This window comes from Rhopalosiphum maidis, chromosome 2 (assembly GCF_003676215.2).
Source record: "Rhopalosiphum maidis isolate BTI-1 chromosome 2, ASM367621v3, whole genome shotgun sequence".
Taxonomy (NCBI): Eukaryota; Metazoa; Arthropoda; class Insecta; order Hemiptera; family Aphididae; genus Rhopalosiphum; species Rhopalosiphum maidis.
The window spans coordinates 78,406,337-78,431,640 of NC_040878.1; the positions used below are offsets into that span (position 1 = coordinate 78,406,337).

The 25,304-nt window shown below is 29.0% G+C and overlaps 1 protein-coding gene across 4 annotated transcripts in view; it reads left to right on the forward strand.

The window, feature by feature from the left end:
• LOC113552279 (G1/S-specific cyclin-D2-like) overlaps positions 1-10,120 on the forward strand; it is a 41,031-nt gene extending 30,911 nt beyond the window's left edge. For 3 of the 4 annotated variants that reach the window (XM_026955079.1, XM_026955080.1, XM_026955078.1), the window contains one exon: positions 7,440-8,161. In XM_026955079.1, coding sequence (XP_026810880.1) covers positions 7,440-7,738 — 299 coding nt within the window. In that variant the 3' untranslated portion in view covers positions 7,739-8,161. Of the gene's footprint in view, positions 1-7,439; positions 8,162-8,370 lie in introns of those variants that run through there. The other variant, XR_003405171.1, reaches the window with a different exon arrangement.
• Positions 10,121-25,304: the final 15,184 nt, after the last annotated feature.

Genomic DNA, 25,304 nt, shown 5'->3' on the forward strand with positions numbered 1-25,304 from the left:
CTACTATATGGGTGGGTCACCTTGCTCACTAATAAACGAGTTTTTATCACGAACGTAAAATCTGCTGGAGTTGTAACTATATAATACACACGAGTATATTGCGTTTTTGTGTAGAAAATAAATATTACGTTATAATATATGCATATAATAATAATAAAAAGATATACCGCCGACTTATGTATTATTGTATACACTTTTGTATACAGGATACAAAAATGACTCCTTATTATTGCGTATATTTACATACTAAATCGCACATTGTGTATGTTCCGTACCTGTATTGTTTGCATTGAAGGTGTGGGAAAATATGATGTTCGAAAGGGACATGACTGGTCACAAAACTGAGCTGTTCAGTCGGCGGCAAGCGGTGCAAGGCTGGGTTTACAAACGTGTCGACAGGTCGAATTGAATTGATATGTTTTATATTCATATTATAACGTAGGTACCCAATAACATTGTGTGATGTATTGTGGTATTTGGGTCGGTTTCCGAAAAAAAAAATATAAATATTATAGAAATTGGACTGATGGCGTTTTAATTGCGAAACTGCGAAATGACAAGACGTTATTGTTTTCGTCGTTTTCGGCCGTGGTAATATTCATATAGATAATAAAGAAATGGAAGTGAGGTATTTCCTGCCTATACACGGTCACGTTATGTGGAAAGAACTTTAGGTACTATTGTACTAGTAACCACAATGGCGGATATTATGATATGGTAATTATGAGTTTAGTAAAAATGACCACAGATAAAATTTACAAATATTATGATTTGATTTTATGAATATTCCCATCCATTATAGGTTATAGGACAAATCTAAATTAGTAATTTCTACTTTAATAATAGTATTCACAATTCAAAACAAAAGTCTTACAATTATTTTAATACTAAAATTAAAGAAATAAAATATAAGTGAATGAAGATTCTATTAAAGCAAATTCATACTACACAGTACCAAAATATAAAGATTTATTAATTTTAAAAATTGTTTTTTAATTATGTATCGAATTATAGTTTATAATAAATTATAAAATATTATTATAATATTATGTTTATCACTCGTGGAAAACGACGAGTATCGACGAGAGAACCAGCTCTAAATAATATCTAATAATCGATTTCGAATTAATCCGTCGAGTGGTCTATATACGTGACATCAGTTTCGGCGTATCGCGAAACCGGAATATCCATAGGTGCATTCATTGTGTAAAATTGTATTATAATATTTCTCGTTGTTTTTACGCAACTACTATACTGCAAAAGAATGAGACGTGTTCGAGAGTAAGAAAAACGTGCCTTTTGCGCCACAGGGACCATATCACGACGTACACAATACACTAATATATTATAGGCGATCGCGCGAATTCCAATTCGCTTGCTCGTTTGTGTGTTGTGCCCCTATTATTATTATTATTATTTCCATTATATTATTTGCTTTCGTCTTTCGCAAACGCACGTGTATATATATGGTCGGGGGTCGCGGATTCTATGATATTATTATGTTTTTTCATCGGCTGCGGTGTTTCTCCTGCTTGTCGGGATTTCGACATTTCGCCTGCACGTGTACGTTTTATATAACAATAATAGGTACGCATTGCAATGTTTATTTAATAATAATGTCGTCTTTTTCGCGGTCTCCCAAATGAATGACTCGCGGGCGGCTGGCTGACTGTGAACCAGACTCCTTTGCGGCGGTTGTAACGTTGGGATTATACAATCGGTGACGAAGAAGTGCCGCCAAGGAACACCCGCCGTATAGTAAGACAAATAAATGTACACGTGATCGGCATTTTAGGAAGAAGTGGTCGTGTAGGGGTGAAATCATAGTGTGACTATACATCTCACATTAGGCGCGCAATTGTCTCGTTTTTAAAATCTGCGTCCCCCTTTTCAAATGGTCCCGTTTTTGTCCAACATTCACAAAAATTGAATATTTAAATTTGTATATGAATAAATATTTTACCATGTATAATGTGGTCTATGGTTTTATTAAAAAATGTATGCTACTTGAGGTAATAACTACTAACATTACTCTATAATCATTTTTTATAATTAAATAATAATTATATTATGCAGGTAAATATTTATGCATTTAATTAGTAGTATTCAAATGTTATTTTACTACATATTTATAAATATTAATTTTATATAAAAGTTAAATTAATTACATGATAAGCTTTTTATAATTATTATATTATGTAATAGGTCCCGTTGTCGTAATTCTCATGATTTTTATAAAGTGTCTCATTTGAACAGTATAATTATAGCCACGCTAATCATATAGGGATAACTATATTTTGTTGGAAAATAGTTATTATAGTTAAAATGTTGATGTTTGGAAAACATTTTTTCTAAACTGTAATAATTTGGAAATATATTTTGACGGAAACGTATTTTGTTTGAAAATAATTTACTCGTAAACTAAAGGTATGCGTTTAGAATTTAAACTATTGACAAACATTGTTTTGGAATCGTAATATGTATTTTTTTGTCGGAATGAAGTATTATCTCAGAAACGTATTTGTTCGGGGAACAGTTTACCGAAATCAATAATAAACGTTTCCATTAAAATTAGTTTTTAGCAAATGCAAACCCGAAAAAATATTGTTCAGTATATTACAGTTTTAACAACATAATGTGTTTACAACGGAATATTTTTCTACACAATTACATTTTCAACATAATATATATTACAGATTTCGATTCTAATGGGATGTTTTCCAACAAAAATACGTATTTGATGGCAAAAGAAAAACTAATGGTTTAAGATATGCCACCTATTACTAACTTTTTTTTGGGCGCGAGTTTGTTGAAAATTTGAGTACTCTACAACGGTTCTACATCCGACTAGACGGCCCTTTCTACCCGCCGGTTCGTCCTCTCTTCGCCCCCATCCCTCCGTCATAACCGGACAACAGCGACGGCAGTGACCAGATATATACTCGGACACGCACCGCGCATGGCGCGAACACATGGTACACGCAGTCCGTTGATCCTCAGACCTCCGCGCACCTGTCCCCCGCACCCGCTGCCGAGTGTCGCGCTCGGTCGTCGTCTTGTTGTTGTCAGCGGCAGCGGTGGAGGCGTAGGCCAATGACCACAGAGCCGCGTGTCCCTCCAGCGCGGTCGTTGACGTGTCCGCTGCGAAGACTTGACCGACCGGCCGTGTTGAGGTCAAACCGCCGCTGCGTACGAAGCGGATCGGCAGGGCATCTTCTTCTTCGTCGTCGTCTTCACTTATATATGCTCAATATATTATTAATTAATGCTCCTCTACTCAAACGGTTGAATATTATTTTTATACTTTATACGCGGTAAACGATGATGCACTATCCTATATTTTTATCTTTGATGTTGTCGCGGAAATGTGTGCGCGAAAGAATAATTAAATTACATTAAAAAAACACCAAATACGAAGATTTCCGAGGAGAAAAAATTAGTCATTGCGGCGTCCTCCTCACTATACATTATGTGCATTACACTGCAGTGGCAGTTCCCGGAATGTACGGTGCTTACCCATATTTTTTTAATTTTGGTTTATAATTACGGCCGAACGAAAAGGGGTAAATGCGGACATATTTTGTTATACTATGTTGTATAAAAATATAACAAAAAACAAAAGTAACGGTATTTCATCTCAACAAAGAATAAAATGTAAAAGAGACGTTATTATTATTAATATTATTAACTACAATTATAAATGTTGACCTTAAGAATTGAATTTTGACTATTATAATCCACGTTGGTGGCAATCACTTATTCATAACACCCATTATCGAGACGGGTTTTCTCTCCCCTTTTAATTTTAAAATAAAGATATTCTCCCGCGACGAAGGCCCGCATAATACTCTTGCCACTACACTCTTAACTTTGAACGATGTATGTATAGAACTAGAACAGCGGACGTACGTTTTGATGGATGTGCGCACGACCGACAACTTTAACGCGTTTTCTAATAATTGAACTAAAAACAATAATACGCCTAACAAAACATTAAAACAACAAAACATTAGTTTCCGGTGATCAAGCAAAGCAAACTACGTCGTCTTCCGAAGTTTGATACAGATGCGCATATCACTTTACCGTCATTTGGGTCCATTATATATTTTAATAATAACATAATATTATTATGCTATATGTAGGTGTATTATGTTTATCTACTACAAGGTAGTCGTGATTATTATATATTACAGTATTACACGATAATTAAGGGTGGATGAATTCATAATTTCTGTGGGCACATACAGTTATTACGAGCCGATTTAAAATTTAAACACAAAATTATCGTACAAATATTTAGTGCCATATTTGTCAGTTAAATATAATTATGCATTATATTATAATACTATGTAGTAATCATCTTTTATTGGTTTTCCACCGTGAACATGACAAAATTTGCGAACATATCTGTCTTATTCCGATTGTTTTGTTTAATTTACTGTATATGATATTTGCGGTTAGGTTTAAGTATGATATTATGTTAAACATATTATTGTAACTACACATCGTATTGTGTTGTAAGGACGATCGCGGGGTGGTGTAGTGTGTTACGATGCGCTCACCGTCGTGTGATCCACGGGAGGAGACATCTGTAAACGGGTCCCTTTCTAGTTTCTATACACATAATAATATGATATTATAATATTATACTTGCGTGTATTATGCATGCCGTTTACAATAATCGTGCATACGTCCTCCGAATACCCTTTTTTATTATTATTTTTGGTCCATTGATATTTATATATGTATGAGAACTATGAAAAAAACAATACTAACCCTTTTTCGTCGTCGGAAGAGATATGGGAGTACATTATTCCTCGGTGTGCACATATTAATGAAATTCGATTTTTATACAAATTCTTCAATATACTCACCTATACATATAGGTATAATATGGTGCAGCGATGTTTTAAAATAAGACGCCCATTATGATCTGTAGCGGTGTCGAGTTCTATGAATAATATATATATATATATTAACGGCGTGTTTCGTATTCGTATACATTATTTTTTTCTCATTCGTATGTACATCATAATATCAAAGTATTACAATTTAAATGGGATGTCTTCGTGTTTTTTACTTTATACACATATATATATATATTTATTATATATTGTATTAAAAATAATATTATAGACAAGATAATATGAACATTCCGCTATATTGCTATAATATAATATATATAATATATGCGACTGCAAATATACAAATAATTTTGTAATCGACAACTGCATGTTGGTGGTGCCTAGCCTCTTAATAAATATGTATTTATTAATATTGTTAAATATTTATTTATATTTGTTTAAACGCGTGCTTTTACTAATTATTTCTAAGGCGTGAATTTTAATAGTGAAATTAAATAAAATAATTATAAAAATACTTAATTTAATTGAAATTAGATAAATAAATTTGATTATTACCATAGTTAATCTTATGGTTCTATTTACTACTGTAGGTTTCGACAAAGCATAGTTAGTTTTTGTATTGTAGTATATAAAATGTTTTAATGGACCTAGTTCGACAAACAGGGATGTAAAAATTAAAACAATTCTGAATATATCCATTGACTGTTATATATATCATAATTTACATTGACACAAATAGGTAGCATTTTAAGGGGAGAGACAAAATAAAAAAGTCTCGAGTTTAAGCTAAATTTTCCCCTGGTGGGCTCCCATGTATGTAAGAATATACCAATTACCGGAATTCATTTCAGTCTAGTTCATTATACAAACGCACGTGTAATACGAACATGAAGATAATATATTAATAATACACATTCCCAAAATACATTATTATACTTGTAACATCTAGTAAAAATTAGAAAATTCCGAGTGTAGTGGTTGGCTAGGCGTGCCCGGTCTATGCTATTTAGTCACGGTGCAGCTGCCCATTGCAGTACTGCCCGAAACAACTGAAACATTTGCCTGCAGCTAAATACAATATTATTGTGAAAAAGAAAAAACGCATTTCAAAAATCGTCGTCGACCGCACGCGTTAACATGCAGTATTAGCGTATGACAGACAATGTTTATCATACGGATTTCGAGCAGTATTCCCCCATTGTAGACACCCCCGCCGGCGTGCATTGACGCGTTGTATACAGGTGTTTTTGCGTTTGGACTATAGAATTGCTCACTGCTATAGTACTTTTACTATATTAACTGTACGATATAATTAAGTGACTGCATAGTATATTTTACCTATAATTATAGTGTTTTATTATAAATTTCTATATAACGATGACACGATGACTTCGTTTGCATATAATAATATTTATAGTAGATAATCGATATAATAAATAGCTCCTGTTTTATTTTTGTGATGAATTTATGAATACATTGGTATTATATTATATGTGTTAACGGAAAAGCGATTAATTTTGTAAAATTCTATCTAAAATTGTATTTTTTTCCTTTTGACCTTTTAACCAAGGACTGCCGTTCTATAAATAACATACGTTTGTTAAAATATTTGCATTCTAAATGTTATAACATACGTTTAAAAAAAATACATTTATGCATCATACAGTTTAAAATATGTGCTAAGATCATAATGTGCCCTTAGAAATGTTGAACGCATAATATGATTACAAACATTGTGAATTATATTTTATACTTACTAAGCAAACGATCGAATTAACAAAAAAAAAAATATGCGATTGCACGAAAGTCCTTGTTTTGAGTATTTTATTGCGTATACCTAGTTTAATATATATATATTTATTATAATAATACTTAAATTATGTAAGTTATAATAATATTAGCAGTTCTCTTATTTCTAATCATGTCATTAAACACTGTTATTGGTTCTCGCGAACTTATTGAACTCTCAAACATCAATAAATTCGAAACAGTTCGAGAAAAATCTGCATGTTCAATATCGATACTAAAACCGAGTCCACACTAAATACGCAAAATGTTTTTTGCAACGTTGCTACCATGTTCGGGGGGTACTATGGGAAATGCGTTTTGTTCGGCATTGCGCGCGGGTGAGCGTTTGTGGAGAACCGGCTTAATATATATATTATACTCATTATACTTATTACTATACCTATATAAATTGTTTATATTTAAATATTATAATAAGTCAAAATTCACTCTCTGCATAATAATAATATAAAAAAAATAGTCTCAAATGTTTTAGCTAACCACACAAAACTAGAATTGCTAAATCTATTTATAAATAATGGTGTATGTTATGCGTCACTGACAGACAGCACACGCGGGTATGACGTCCTCGTACTAGCATTTATAATTGATATGAAACGTATAATTTCTGTTTTTAATTATAGAAAAAAGTTGTAAATACATTTTTTTTACTTCTCTGAGAGTTAAACATGTATATAAATTAATATATAATACAACATAATTACATAATCGATAAATTAAATGTATAAATCATACTAACCGTTTCGTTTTTTTTTGTTTTGCCCGCAGAACCCGATTTCATAGCGAAAAAACCGTCGGTAATGGCGGCGTCGTGCATGCTGTCGGCCATCCGCGGAATCGATCCGTCCGCGGCCGCCGAGGTGGCGGCAGAGCTGTGCGTGCTGTTGGCGTGCACCGCGGCCGAGGTGGACGAACACGTGTCGCTCATCGACGCACTGGTGGCCAGCACGACGGCCGCGGCCACGCCGGAAAAATCGGAAAACAACAATCCAGCTTCCGAGCCGCCCGTCAAGAAGCCGTACCGCGTGCAGGACTGCGGTTTGCACGGCGGCGGTGGTCGTCTGTAGTGCGGATCCCGCAACCGTGTGTACAAACGTGGCACGTAATATTATGTCCGTGTGCGAGTGCAGCAGGTAAACAGAAACATGCCACATTCGCGGACCTGACGATGACAATTTTTTATGAAATTTCTTTCCCCTCTGTGTTCCACTTACCCGCTCATCCGACACGGAGATTGCCGTTCGGGTTCTCCGTTTCGGCGTACGATATTGTACTTTCATATCGAACTCACAATATTTATACAACTATATTATAATCATCGTATCTCAGTTGCGACGGTTTGGGGCAATAACATACGACCGACCATGCCGTCGTCGGGACATTATTATAAGATAATATTTTGTTTTGTTTCTACCTCAGTAAAAAAATATATTATTGTACAATATTATTATTTTTATTATCATAATATACCATTGCAGGTGTATTGTATAATTTTTTTATTTTTATTTATTTATTCTCCCCCCCCCCCCCCGAAAAAACTATTGGAAAACGAAATTATTAATTTTTTATTATCATATCATCATCATTAAATGATTTACTTGTTTTTTTTCTTTTATTCAATAATCTTATTGTAATAAGTGAACTTTTCATTTTTGGTTTTATTATTATATTATATTATTACGCTTTTTTTTGTTTATAGCAACGATGGCCACCACTCAAGCGAATTCGCTATCTTATTTTGTTAATTAAATATTATTATTATTATTATTATTATTATTATTATTATTACATACGTAGGTTATATTATTATATATATTTAGTTATAATATTAAAAGAAAAATGTGATAAATAGTCTTAGGTATTATAATGTGTTCTCCGCAGGAGCTTATTTTTCTTAAGGTTTAGTGATTATTATCAATATTTTACTACGATATAACATTATTCTTTTGTGTCTTTAGTTTTTTAAGTTTTACATCCCTTATTGTTTATTTTATTTAATTATTAGTTATTATTACTATTATTATTTTATGTATGATCTCTCCTCTTTATATGTAAATGATATGGAAAACATTGTTTCATTAGAAAAAAAATCCAAAAAGAGCTGATTTGTATATAATATTTTTTTCTTATTCATTAGTTCTTTCCTCCGTTAAAGAAATTGAATAATTATTAATGATAATAAACCATGTATAATATGAATTTATTCACAGACTTAGTTAAATATTGTTATAACAATTTAAATATAGCGAAAATTTTATAGATCTCTTGAACGTGGGCTATTCATATTATAATAATAATAATATTTGTAAAATTAGTTTTGTTTTATTATTATTAGGTATTTAATATTCTTTATATTTCCTTTCTATCGTATATAGATATATATTTTGTAGTCATTCGGTAAAACACATTATTATTCGAGTCAAAGTAGCTAAATTATTATTTACTCGTCATGTTCTTGATCTCCAAAAACGCGTATAGTAAAATATAATATATGAAAAGAAAATTATTATTTAATTAATAAGTAATAGGTACCAATCTCTAGTAAGAATGTTATTTTATACCTAAATAAGATTAAACACACAAACATAACCATTATTTTTATTTCTCCCGTTTTAATAGTACAATAAAAATTATCATTAAATTAAATTATTCTAAGTGCATAAATACACGTCATAATATAGTCAATGCAAAGGGATATGGTTCAATAATCATTATTCGAGTTACCTTGTTTTTGACGTACTCCCCGCTACTGCACCATCCCTAATTTAACCATAATAGCAGTAACGTTTTCATTAGTAATATTATTATTATTATTATGATGTTTTTTTTATTATTATATAACAATTATTAGTTGCTTCGCCATTATTATCATCATATGATTACCCAGAAGTTATACATAATGTGTACACTAGCCATACGATTTTGTTTTTTTCTTTATTTTTGAGGTATAAAACATTATTATTATTATTTTAATAATCGGCTAAAAGATTGTTTATTTTTTTTTTATCATTAATTTGATTCAACAGCCTGACGAATGGACGGCTTTAATGTATTTATAAATATTTTTATTATTATTATTAATTTTATTATTATTATTACTATTATTATTATTATATTACTATTAAAATAAAATTAGTTTTATAATATATTAATTGTAATTTCTCACGAGTAGGCAGCCGATTCAACTGCGCTCGGATACAGCTATCAAACCAAATCGAAATGTCCCTATTTTGGTCGTCATCGAACGATCATCCCTAAATCTTCCATTTTTCCTTACACACTTCCCCGTACTTTATCAATAAGTATAACAATAAAGTGTATACCTGATAATATAATATAATATGTTCACTCCCTTTATTTTATTTTATTATATGTTTTTTTTTGCCTGTACAACTTACGTGTTAAGAAGAAATATATTTATTGTATAAAAAATACGAAAAATAAATTGAAACATATTTTATGACACCATAATTGTTAAAACTTCATTTTTATCACATGCACAATACTCCTCGCCATATACATCTTAAAGCATAATTTATAATATATATATATATTCAACGAGATCTTCGATTCCTTCGTAATCTCTTTCAACTTTAAATAATTATGTCAAATTCTGTATATAGCGTCATACATACTCAGCATCAGAAGAACTAGTTGTGGGCAATTCAAAAATTATATAATCAAGGGCGCCCGCAGAAATATAAACCGAAGGGGGGACAAAGTCAAAAGTATAAATACTTAAGCCATGCGAGTAAGTAATAAGACATTTAATATTAACTAAAATTCGGGGAGTTGCCCTTCTCGCCCCTCCCCCCGTGGGTGCCTTTGTTAATAATAATCACGAAAAATGTTTTCTCTAATGAGGAAAACAATGAGAATATTGTAATAAAACTGTCAGATTTAACTATTCTCAATATTTAAAAAGATGCTATATTCATTATTAAATGACAATAATATACATATATTAGTGTTAATTATTAATTGATATTTGTTATAAATAATATAGTAAAATTGGTGCGAGAAAAATTTTCACACGGATAAATAAAAAAAAATTCAATTACAGCACATCCCCATAAAAAAGTGTCCTATTTGCACTCATTTTGATGCAGTTCATGATCCATTCGTTGTCTAATCGACGAGATAACGAGAAAATTATACTTGCTACTTTTTTTTTTGTTTACAGCCTTTTTAGGCCTAAGTGTAAAAGTCGTGATTACATTATATATAATAGCGTAAGTAATACGTATACTATTAAACTAAACGGTTAGTCGAATAAGATAAAATGGCAGTTAGAAAATTGTCATCATTCGGTAAAAAATATTTTACTGTAAGTTACAACGAGCTATATAATATTATTTACGGTACTGTTCGTTTTCTTAGTCAATTTTAATGATTGAAAGAAATATTTTATCTATGTAACACTTATAATACAACAAACAATTTAAATAAGTACTATTCATAATGTCGTTTTTTTAATTTTTTTTTTTTTTACGACCACCTTGCTATATTATTTAAAATTTCATAAATAGAAGCAGGCAAATAATAATTTTCTTTAAATGTTTATTTTTTATTTTATAAACATTTAATAAAATGTATTTTCCGCATCCGTTTATGATGAAATCAATGATATTAAATATATAATAAAGTACCTAAAAAATCACAATGATAAAAAATTATACGATCTTTTCGTCGAAATACGTTTAGTATTACAAGAACCATATAAAAACACGAGTGTGCTTTATAACTGCTGTTAATATAGCATAACTAAAGAAATAGATTTTGTATTTTATTTAAAATAAAAACACACAGTAAGTATCAAAAACTGAAGAGTCAGTACCTATATGTTTTAATATATAGTTATTTACTATTATTTACGATAAACATAATATACTGGAAAATTCATCAAACGTGCGCCCCCATTTTTTCATTTGATCATGAATTTATTTAAATTCTGATTTTTTGAATTAAGTACACTTTTTTTAGAAAGTTATTAATATTTAACTAATACTTTCATATACTTATTTCCCATATGCATTATACACTTACAATTTTTACGAGTAGGTACTATTATCGAAATATAAATGTATAATACTACTAAACCACCGAAATTGTCAAAATTTACGAAATATGTAAAAAAAAGCAGAAATTTTACAAATAATGTTAAAATATGTTTTATTTTATTGCAAATCACGTGAAATGAATTTATCATTTGCAATACTTAATTTATCTTGTTTTAGTAAAAATATGTATATTACATATAAATTCACAAACATTTTTTGTCTATTTATTAAAAAAAAGTTCTACTTTTCAATAACCGATTTTCAAAAACACCCCCCAAAACTTTTTTCTGCATACGTCTCTGGTTCCTACAACTGCAGTTAAAATACTTCGATAACGCTGATAAAAAAATACATTTTGTTGTCTATAATAAGCAAATATCGAAAATATGTAATAATAATAATAATAATTATTGTTATTATTCACGGAAAAGTTTTAAATGTCCGATTGATCGTTTTCAGTACAGGAGGTGCCTAGCTATACCGGTGGTCGTACAATTTACATCAAAAGCGCCGCGTACACACCACGCCGAGCTGACGTGTTTAGCTGTATATTCAAATAACTATTATTATTATTATATTACCACAATACCACATGCACACGTCATCGGTGAACATCATCAAACGATTGCTTATGTCGCTTATGATATATATTGGTATGAATTGGAATATATTTATCGGCACGCGAATGATAGAGAAGGAGCTAATAATATATTATAATATGTTTTATATTAAAATCCTGTATATAATATAAAAAAACGGTTCAGCACAGTTTTCGCTACCCATCGAAACAATTGATTACGTATTATTATATAATTTTCTTATCTTAAATCATTATGCGTGAAAAATGATAAAATCAGAATAATATATTATAAAAAAAATGAGCTGATATTTTATTTAACTTTTTTTTCGTTTCTTATGAAAAGTGGTGATTTTTACTTGAATCAGTATTCCAGTGCACCGTCCAATATTGTACTTTATAATTACTGGCTACTGCTACAATAACATGTACTTATTATTTCATGAAATATTATTTTATTTTTTTTTCATAATAATAGCAACTGCAGTCAGTTTTATATACCTATTATGAAATATAAAGATGTATAGCCGCCGCATAAAAAATATAAATACCAAGTTTCTGATGCCGTGTAAAAATGCTGCAGAAACGAAATCGCGCAATGTAAGTAAATAATAATTTATTATAAATTTTACTATGTGATTCAAAACCGTTACCAACACTATATTCACGATAATCGCGCCGTAGTTGTACATTTTATTTTTTTGTAAAATCAATTTTAGTTTGAATCCAAGTAATCTATCATTCTGTAAGAAAGGTTCAAGCGGTAAGGGTAGATCCAGAATTTCATTTATAGTGGCTATTTATATAAATATCGTAAAAAAAAATAATCGTAAACTGTATCAATACGTTCAGAGTATTCTATCTATTAATTTAATTAAGAAAACATTTTGTAACTTAACTAATATGCTTAAAAAATATTGTTAACTTTCACGACCTGATAATAGCAGAAAAAAGCTAGGACAAACTTATATCGTCAAAAAACGTTTACAAATATATGTTTAAAGATACTAAAATACATTATACAATATAGGTTTATAAGATGTTGTACAATATCCTAAGTTATTATGTAAGAAAAAAGTATGATTAAATTTTTCTATGTTGATTTTATAAGTTATTGATTGTATTTTATATTAAACTATTACTCTTTTTACAATGTACATATAAATTATGAATATTATTAAATTTATAAGCTATAATACTAGCCGTTCCTACTTCCTAGGCCCTTTTTTAAAATTCGAATTTTGTAAAATCCTTTGTTAATGCACTAGGACATGACATTTTTTTCAAATTTTAAATTGCTAACTGCAGCTATTTGCTTATTAACTGTATTAAAGAAATTAAATAAGCCGTTATTTGTCACCATCTTTGTGGGAATATGAGTGTTATTAATAACAAATGTGCATGTGTAAAAAATGATCAGAATATCCTTTCATAAAACAGCAAAACACATATAATTCCCAATAAAGACACTCATATTGACATTGTCTATATTATCATGAATTAACAGTGACGTATTTAAGTCTGAGGCTGGGCCACCGGTGCATTTAAATCCAAGTTGAAGGACTACATGACTTTTATACCATCACAATATAGTAAGGTATAGGTATTATTCAAATAATTAATTTGCCTACTATATATTATAATTTATAATTTATTAATTTTTATGTTTAAAGAGGACTTCCGTCACCGTCCGATACCCGATAAACCTGGTAAATAAGTCAACAAGTGCCACAATGCGTTACACGCCAATGCAAGTTAACAATCTATATAAATAGTATTATTAAATTTTGTGAGTTCTGGAGTCGTACTGATCGCAGCCATTTTGTCTACGTTTATTGTCGATCAAAAAGTGTTTTCGCGAATAATGGTGTTTAATTTTTAATGTGATGAAATTCTAGTGAAACGAGTTTATTGTGTTCGTATTATTATTTGGAGCCTCGTCACTTCCGGTCCGGCAAAACTGCAAAACGTGTCTTCCGTTAACCGACGAGGATTACGCGCCACTGCGCCAGGGTGACGTGTGAGGGAATAGTAGCACATACAAAAGTAGATATAGGTATAATTTCCCACATGTGCATAATTTTAACCCCTATACACAGACTTTTATTAAATAAAAAAAACTTTGAAAAAAAATGTATAAAAGACAAACGCATATTCGTTATAAAAAATATCAGTATTATAATAATAGTTTTACATATTAATATATTATTATACATCATAATTATGATAAAATATTACATATTTTTTAAAAAGCTATATTTAGTTATATAAATAAAAAATAATAATTACGTTAAAAAAATTATTGATAGCAAATTGATATAACGGATCTTTGATATTTTTTAATTGTTTTTTAAGAACAATTTTTGAAGAAATTTATTTGAATTTAAAGCTATTAACTTGCAAATAAATAAAATAACAAACTAAAAAATAGTTGAAAATTTTAAATTTCTATGTATATAAGTTGTACATCAAAATACCAAAATATTTTTAAAATTATAATATATTATATGCAGGGCCGGCGAGAGAGTGGGGCAGAAGGGGCCAGAGCCCCGAGGCCAGGACGTTTGGGGGGGGGGCAGTTGTGCTATACTGCCATATATATCTCAGTAAAATAAGTATATATAAATAAAAGGACCCGGAATTGATCAGGCCTGGGGCCCACCAAAGTTCTCGCCGGCCCTGATTATATGCCTATATAGGCATTAATAAAAAAATACTATTACCTATAAATATTTGGTAAAAATTTTTAATTATCCAAGTCTAACTGAAACTTATTTTCGTCTGAATCATTTATAAAAATAACGACTTAAATTATTATATTTGTACCAAATTTTATTGAAAAATTGACAAATATTTAATATATTTAAAATATCATCAAAATTATGATATAGTATCTAATAAAAGAATTATATGTTTTGCCAATCGATTTGAGATATGTTCTAAACTATTGTGCAGTCAAGTACCTATATATAGACAACACTATCTTTTATTTTCATGTTAAAATGTTATTCAAGTAAAGGAAATTACATTTAGCTGGCGCATCAACGTATATATTATGGGCACCTATATAAATTATTTACTAGATCGTTTTTGTACAGAATCGACATTTTTATTGTACGCTCATTCAATGACCATTATATTATTTAGGACTTTATTGTATACTTGGATAACATAATGTGTGTGTACACATAATATAAAGGTTTATGAATTCCGAGTAAAATACATAGGTACCTATTGTTAGAATAATCTCATGGCCCATAAATCGATGTGTTTGGCATTTCATTTTTAAATAAGTTGGACATTTTTCTCGACAGGTACAGTTATTCACATTGAAGATTTTGTAACAATCATCGTTTTTAATGATAATATACTGAATATACCGTGACGAATATAAAGCGTCATGTCACAAGGGGAAGATAAAAAAAAATTGAATTTTTTTTTTTCATTTCTGTGATAGGTATAGGTGTATAATATATTATGTGAGTATGTTTTTATGTGCTTGTACCATGAGATCATACCCCCTCGCTTCCCCTAAAAGAAGAATGATCTCTGCAGTCGTATAATAACTATATATGACGCCACTGCAGGTTATACTTGCTGTGATTTAAACCGACGTCGAATCGGTTAGGTACCTGCACCTATTTATATATATATATATATATATATATATATATATACCTGTAGTTTACCAGCTACCTGCAGATCAATGCAAAGCCCAACCTATAGTACTTTTTTGATGCAGCAAAACTTAAAATCGTTGAGGGTCTACCACCATCCTACAACCACCCCCTGCGGAGATCACAGGAATATAGGAGATACTATATTATAAACATTATACTTTCTTGTGATCGTTAAATTTATCTTTCATTGTATGACCCATCATCACTTCAGCTATATAATTCTTGCATCCGGTCCACTTCGAACCACCCACATTTTATAATCTTGTGTGGCAATTGCTTTACTTGAAGTGTAGATACATTAGTATTCCTTACGCACACGTACATATAATAACATATAATGCATTAAAATGTAAGAATATATTGTTATATTATTATATTTATTTCATTTTGATCAGCCATATATTTGTATGTATAAAGAAGATATTTTGTCGTTGTAGATATATTATAATTTATAATATACTCACACAAACACAATTTATTAGATCAAACTATTGGAGATGGGGCTGTAGCTATTTACAATGTTTTCTTTATTACTCTATATTTGAACATTTACTCCATAATCCTATGTACAAGTTAATATTTTTGTAAGTGACTTTTAAAACTGAAGTGTTTGTATGTTTGAACGCGCTAATCTCAGAGTCTCGGTTAAAATACAAATTATACCTATTTATATACAGGGTGTCCTGCAAAAATTTACACTCAGAAAAAATGTAGTTTTAATTTCTATGATTTCATTACAGTTTATTTACACATGAATTATACTAATCGTATAGCTAAACAATGTTTAACGTAAAATAAAAAAAGCAGCTCAGAAATAATGGCTTAAATACTCAAGATTTGGCATCAATTATCAATTCAAACTGTAGTCAATAGGTGTTAGCGTTAGGTTTCCAAGCATAGGTAGGTACAATACTAACAAGAACGAATCCCGCTCCGGCGGATTTGGACGATGTCTTGATTAATAACATGATACTCGATTTTTTGAAAAAAAAATCATTATATTGAAGGAAAATTTACTTTTATCTATTACATTAAATCTTTAGTTTAAAGATATTAAGGTTATAATTTAAAGGTGGTAGTATTAATCTTATTACAATTAATATTTGTTTCTATTATATGATTTCTTACTATGAGATAAATAATTTCTTTAAATTGCTTATAGTCATAATTAATTAAATGGAAAATGTATTATTTTTCAAGAAATATCAGCTTCATTAATTTAATGAAATCAATAACCTGAATATAATGAGTTGACTTCATTGGATCAAAATCATATCCGTTTTTCATTGATTTAACATGCGTTTTTCATTAATTAAATGAAATTTTTCTCTAAATGTATCCATAGCAATATCTCCTAGAATAATGGAGATATCACATAATTCTGGTTTTTTAATAAGATTCACAGGAACAAGAACTACAAATATTACATGTTTTAATTTATTTTTATGTTTTGGTAAAAAAAGTTAAAAATGTATTTTTTTATTTAATTTATTTAATTATTTAAAAAAAAATTGAAGATAGCCATTTTGTAGAGTTTTTTTTCTGAAAATATTGACATTTTAATTTCATCAATTTCCTGATTTTTAATATTTTTTCTAGTTTCGAAAAAAACTTTGAATTATTTAATACGATATTGCCATAGTGGTATCGCGAGCCAAATGTTTGATACAATGATACCACTATGGCACTATCGTATTAAATAATTCAAAGTTTTTTTTTTTTATATATATGTGATTTTTCTACGAATAAAATATAATATTAATTAATATGTTTATTATTCAAGTGTATAACAAATAGCAATGTCCTATAGTTTGTAGCTCATACACTCAAAAACTAGACTCGACCGATTTTGACTTAAGTTTCAATGATTATTTTTTAAAATATCAGAAAAGTTTAAAGAATAGTTTGAACCACGTTCAAAAATATATAATAAATAATAAATAGTGTTTACGAATGATAATAATAAAAGTTATTGTATATAAAAAAAAAACCATTTTAATAATATTCCCATTTATTTTCATTTGTATTTTTTTTTCATATTGATATAATGTCATCGTAGTAGAACATAATTATATATATATGGGTTTTCGGTCCAATTTACCAGATATTTCTTCTGCCGGTTTAATTTTCTGCCAAAATTTCGATCAATTCTTTTTCGCAACCCTTTTAAATATTTGGTAAGTCTTATAGCACTTTATCAAGCCCCTCAATCAACATAGGCTACGTATATACCTACTATGATCTACTATCGCGTTAACGTAAACTAAACTATAAATACATTCATTACTCCGCTCAGAATCTAAAATATACACGATATGACTTTTGGTGGTTTTCGCCGACTCGGCCGTAAACAAAAAGCCGCGATATCTCAAACGCGCTGTGTAGAAACTCCACAACCGCCAGACAGGAAATACAAAAAGAGTCCTGTATATTAGATATATAGGTACCTGCCACCGCTGTGTCAATTATTATTGTATTATGAGGGTTAATTATGACGTAGGTATTTATTTGTATTGGTCGGTGTGTCGCGCGGAAGACAGGAGGAACTATTATAATATTATATATAATATACTAATACCATATACCTCCATGCAGAGGTCGCTGCATATATATTGGACCATGTGAACCGGATGTATGTTATGTGGTTGTGTATATGTACCTGCTACCACGTTAAACGCGCAGTATATATTTTATATAATATAGTGTGTGTGTGTGTGTATTGTATATACATTCCGGTACCCGAGGGTTGAGTTCCGATATATCTATAAATATATATTTATGTTATTTACTGTATAACAATAAACTGCCTTTTGTCGTCGTGTGCTGTTTAATGTCGTGTACAATGTACGTACCCAAAAGAGTGTGTGGGCACAGTAATGATAGGTTATGACATTATTCGGCGGTGGACAAAAAAATATTGTCCCCCCGAAAAATACGAAATTTATGTCATTATCGTTCGATGATCGGATAACGTGTATATTTTGGTGTGTTTATATATTTTAATAATATACGTAGGTATTGCTTGTATAGTATTGAATAATAATAGAAACACATAATATCATATATTGCATTGCGATTGCCCGCGTAAATGCATGTATATTATATTTATACATAATTGTGCGTAATAGTGGAGTTTACTCGTGTGAAAATCGACGTGACAACGAATTAATAACCACGAAAGGTATGTATACGCGTATGTAGGTACTTCTATTAAATTATATATAGCAACATACGTGTATCGCGGAGCCCTCTTAAAACTAATTTTAATTATGGGCTTCCGAAAAATAACGTCACGATTCGATGAGTTTAGTTTTTGTAACCTTTTCTTGTGTTTTTTTTTTCCGGTGGAAGTGGAAAATATTTAGTATTATTACAGGAAAGTATCTCCTATATTGATCGTGCCAAAATTTTACGCGTGACATCCGAATTTTCTGCACAGACATGTCATCCCCCAACGATTAAAATCATATATATATATAAAAAATTACAAAGACTGAGATCATGATATTGAAATAAGGAGGAGGGAGTCGGTAATTAATAATACGGCCGCCGGAGCAATACGAATAATCGCCCAACATTCATGCGAATGACTTAGAAAATCTATACATAATAATAACTACCTCACTTTCAGAGCCCACGAGCCACCACTGTATAATAATATATATATATATATAAAATCTGCGTATTATATAATATAAAGACACGAGTCGCGATTATCCCGACTAAGGCCAGGATTTCAGTGCAATGTGCATTTTTTTTAGTAGTCTAGGGAAATGTATTCCAAGACTAGGAATCCAAATAGGTATATATAATTCATTTAATATAACGTATACTAATCGGTACGTTGGTAATAGAACACGTCTACCTAATCCTATGTTGCCTGTGTATTATAGACAAAGATAGAAAATCACCGCTTCCCAGTTCTAATCCCATTTACGGTGAAAATTGTTTTGAATTTTTTTTTAGCATATTTCCAAGTAATTTTAGTAATTTTCAATACATACCTATGCATAAAAAATTTTTTAGAGCTTTTAGTCTAAGTTAAGAAATTAAAAAATATCATAATATCAAGAAATACTGCAGTTTTCTTAATATTTTTGTTAATTGGTTTTAGATATTTTCAGCCGTATCTAATGTCAAGTTCTAAATGAGAATGCGATATAATGTCTTTATCTTCAGCAATAATCAGATGTAATACGAGTATCTAATTCAAACAAATAACAACTAATTTATCAGCTGGCCCGAGCTGGGATATTCATTACGATCGCATTAATTGGTTTTTTTAGAGTATTTTTTGAAAGTTTTTATAGGGACTTTTAAACCAGCCCCATAATCATGATAAATAATATAAAAATGTCAAATAAATATGTATATAACTGTTATTTTATTATAACATAAAACAAGTCACGATACTACGATATTCGATAAAATATAAATAAATAATAATATAAAATAAATATTTCAATAAATAAAATAGTTACTTAACATTTATATAAGTATATCAAATACACCATATTTAAAAAAAAATGATTAAAAACTAGTATTATATAGACTATAACTACTAAAATATATAACTAAAATATTCTCTCCTATTTTGAATGTAACTATGTGAGATTTAGGTACTTAGGTCTTAAGTTTATACTAAACAAGGAATAATGTTTAAATCTAATTGAACTTTGTAACCTTCTTAATATAATTGGTTTTTATTTTACGTGGCTCCCAGATTTTTTTATATTACTCACATTTTATACTATAATATTGTGTAGAGTGATGTATACAATAATATTATTTCAGTGCCCGTGTTTCGCATTTTTAGTGTTGGGGGGTTGGATCATACAAAATGACATAAAACAAAGTTTTTTTTTTTTAATGGAGCCAACTATTTAGAGGTTGTGGTGTCTTATGTCTATAAGATATATGACGTGGATTATAATATGTAGTTCAGAATAATTGAAAACCAAAAATACACTGAAAAAAAATAATTGATATACGCCCGATTGCGTCCCCATGGGCCATGATTCATGAAAGCATTAAATATAGGTTTTGGTCCTTTTAAAAATTTTCTTTATCAATTTTATAGGGTTGAGACTGACAACAAGAGTAAATTTTCGAATTTTCGATTTGGAATGCATATCCGGAAAACGCGAATGTTTATTTTGTCATGTATTAATATTTTTAAGTAGTGTAGGTATTGGAAAATTGTTAAAAGGACAACACGTACACTTATATATTAATTAATAAGCTAGCTGCTAGGTAGTTATCGATTTTTGTCGTCGTTCATAAATATTTAGCCATTAAATAACTGGCTTATTTTAAAGACATATATGAGGTGGTAGGTAGATATTTACGTCTTACGTATAAACCATAAACCTGCGATTAATCTATGAAATTATTTAATATATCCCGAGATATGATGACAAATGGAAATGCTCACGAGTTTAATGTTAATAGAAAATTAATTTATTAAATCACCGGACCCAATTCGAAGTCCAGAGATTTGAAAAATTATTACGAATTATATAGGTACTTACTAGTTACTCTACAGTTATTCTTATAGAAAGTTAGACGAATAATTATTGTTGAAACATCACATTTTAACGACCATTAATATCGAACGGAAACGATGAATCATTGGTTACAGTCCACAGCAATGAAACTTTGACGACATTGACCGATAATAATAATAATAATAATATAACTGTTTGTTAGAAAGCGTATATATATGTATATAGACATGTAGTTAAATCTTGTATGGCCACGTTTAGTCCGTAATCCGTAACTACTATAGTTTAGGGATCGTACGATACCAGGCGTAGCAATAATAGAACTAAAGAAAAAAACGTATTTCATAAATTCATAATACCATAAACAGATATATTTAGAGTAACTGGACATTTACATTTTATTATCCATTTTAATCATTTAATATATTGATGACTACCTATTGATCTCTGTTTTGTTTTTTAATTGCAGAGCAATACATTTTTAACCAATATTATTGGAACTGAAAACTGCCAATTTAATCAATATACTCAACAACGATCAACCAGAATATTTCAATAGTGGTGTCTAGACGTTCGTGAAGTTGGCCCACCTAGGTACCTACTGCAATTTTTTGTAAATCTATGCCATTATTTTGCGAGTTATTTGAAAGTATTGGCCCACCGCTACCGTTTATATCAAGCATCGGCTGTAATATAATCTATGCGTAAATGACGTACAAAGGTACAACAAAAATATATTTTGATTTATTGTTTCTCGTGTTTTTCACAAAAGAACAATTTGTCGAGTAAAACATTTGGCATGATTGAGATTGAAAATTTTTGAGATATTTTAATATTTTATTGTCCCAAACTCCCAGCCTGCAGCCGGGGTCAACCAAAGAAAAACTTTTGAATTTATAAATTGTGTTTACTAAAAACTAAAATTTCTTTTTAAAACCAATTGCAGTATTACTTACTGTTTTTTTCACAAAAAGTGTTTTATTCCTCAATATGAAGCGTGAACTCAATTGTCTCAATCGGTTTGTACTACAAAGTTGGTAATCTAGTTTTCAACATTATATTTTAAAAAAGTGGGAAAGTAGGTAACCGCTCTGCTAAAAACGTTGTCACTGATAGGTATTGTCGTATTAAAATAGATTTGTTAAATTTGATTTCGATAAAATACGATTCTGAGTAAAGGCGAGCTAACTTTTTGGTAATCAAGGTTATCTAACAATTATTATTTTAATAAACGTGTTTGTATATATTTTTTTTTAATTTTTGATGATAATTTCAAATATTATTGATAATAATTAATTTTTAATTAATAATAATTTAGGGGAGGGAGTAAGGGTGATAATTTCAATGTGTGCATTTATGATTATGACTACCTACAATTCAATTGAATTACTTTGTCCAATTTATTTTTAATTTCTTGTATATATTTATTACATATGATTTATGACAAACATTGAATTTTCAACCAAATTTTATTTTTTATACCCTTATATTGTTTAGAACATTGATGCGCATTTGATGTACGATAATCTGGTGCAATAAAACGTAGACTAATGGACAATGCACAAACGATAATGGGTCGCTGATGCTCAAATGATGTTCGATATTTTGGCACAGGTAAAAACGATGCGCAAATTATACATAGTCGTTATTTTATATTCTTTATTATTAAATTATAACTGTAAATTGTGATGAGTGATGACAAACGTGAAATAAGAGCATAAATTGTTCAATTTGTTTCATTTATAAAATATATTATTATGCATAACTTTGATTTTGTATATTCCATTCTGATAGTGCTCATAAAATGAAATCATAGTTTTGTATAATTCAAATAATCTACTTCCAACCCGGTGTTCGTCAACTGTGCCAATTTTTTTAGACTACCTGCCTGTCGGCTGTAATATATAGGTATATCTTTTGCACCATTAAAATTATGACAAATTAATCAGGTATAAGTACATCGATTGCGTCAGAAAAATAGAGTTAGACATTTTTTTTTAATTAAATATACAAAAAAAAAATATTAATGTTTAAGTGTAAAATTTTTAAATTTTTATAAACCGTAACCAGTTATAAGTAGGGATGATAAGTTATAGGACTTGCATATTTTTGTCTATGCCTTCTATTTATAGCTATGAATCCGTTTCATAAGCTAGCAAGTTCATTTTTTGCATATTTTTGCATATTTGGGTAAATTTTTTAAGAATGGCATATTAAACGTTTTTTCGTGCATAAAAATACATATTTAGTTAATATTATCAAAGATTATACTTAAATTAAATATTTTAATCAAATGTTATACTTAAATAAAAATATCCTCTCGGATAAGCGTAGTCGATTACACGTTGACAATCGTCCAATGCAATAAATTTACAAGTGTGAAAATAAATAAAAATTAAATGTAAGTGTCACAATATTTACAAAAATGTATAATTTTTTTTAGATATAGACGTTGAACCAAGAAGTTGTCGATTAGGTGCTGAAATTTTGACATTGTTTATGAACTATATTAAATTAGTTTTATTTTTATTTATTCTTATCATTTGTATTTTAAATAAAATATAAAATAAAGTAAAATAACTTTTTGAGAATTATTACATCTTATTATGACTCAATTATAATCATAAATATTAAAATAACATAAATAGATTCTGGCGCAATTAACATATTCTTCCTTACTAGTATTTATATTAACAATTTTAAGGGTAATTGACCAAGGACAAAAGTGAGCACTCATTTTAAATCTAGATTTGATTTTAGTGAGTGATCAATAAATATAATTTTTTAATTAAATTTAAATTCTCTAGGAATATAAACCATATTTTATTGAAAACCAGCTGGTATAAAAATATATATAAATATTTCACGCTATTGAAGTTTTTATTTTTATAAATTGTAGTGGTATAAATACATACTTTTATCTTATCTATAATAGTCTTGAATATTATCACATAAATACAGTAGTATTTAAATATATTTAGTATAACTACTAAATATCATAAAATATTTAAATCCTATGCATTAAAAAAAAAATAATACAGTATCAGTGAGACCAATCTATTAACATAATAAGGATAATACTAAATACAAAGTGACCAACAATAACATATAATGTTTTTCACATTTTAATTATGTTCAGGACTTCAAGAGAATGGACACTACCTACCCGACATAATCTTTCACGATTGATAAATGATTCAAATACCATGTAATTACAAACAATTTTGAATATTAAATTTTAATTTACAGTAAAAAATGACCGAATACTGTACATTTAAAAAGGGCAGGTTCTAGTTGGTCACCTTATATATTTGTATATACTTAGTTACATTTTTATTATAGATCCTAAATGTATTACATTAAATAAAAAAAAATTGTGGTAATTATTGATTATCATATTTTTACAACTAATACATAATAACTAATAAGTAATAACCGATAATAAGTAACTATATTTTTTATTTTATTTGTTTGTGATAGTTAATTATTATTAATTTATTAAATTTATTAAATCTAAAAAAATAAATTCCATTTACAAATTTGAATAATAATAATGTTATAATAGGTAATATGTTATTGAATTAGTAAATAAAGCTTTATAAATTTGCATCTTAAATAACCAATTTCTAAATAATTTATCACATTTATTTATTTATTATTATTTTTTTTAAATCAAAAAGGTAGGCGAAATGTTTGACTAAATGAAAAGTTTTTTTTAATCAGCATTTCAATATTATAATTTATAATAAATACTAATTTCATCTGAAATAAAATCTTAAGTATTTATTCACAGCATATTTTAAAATAAAAAT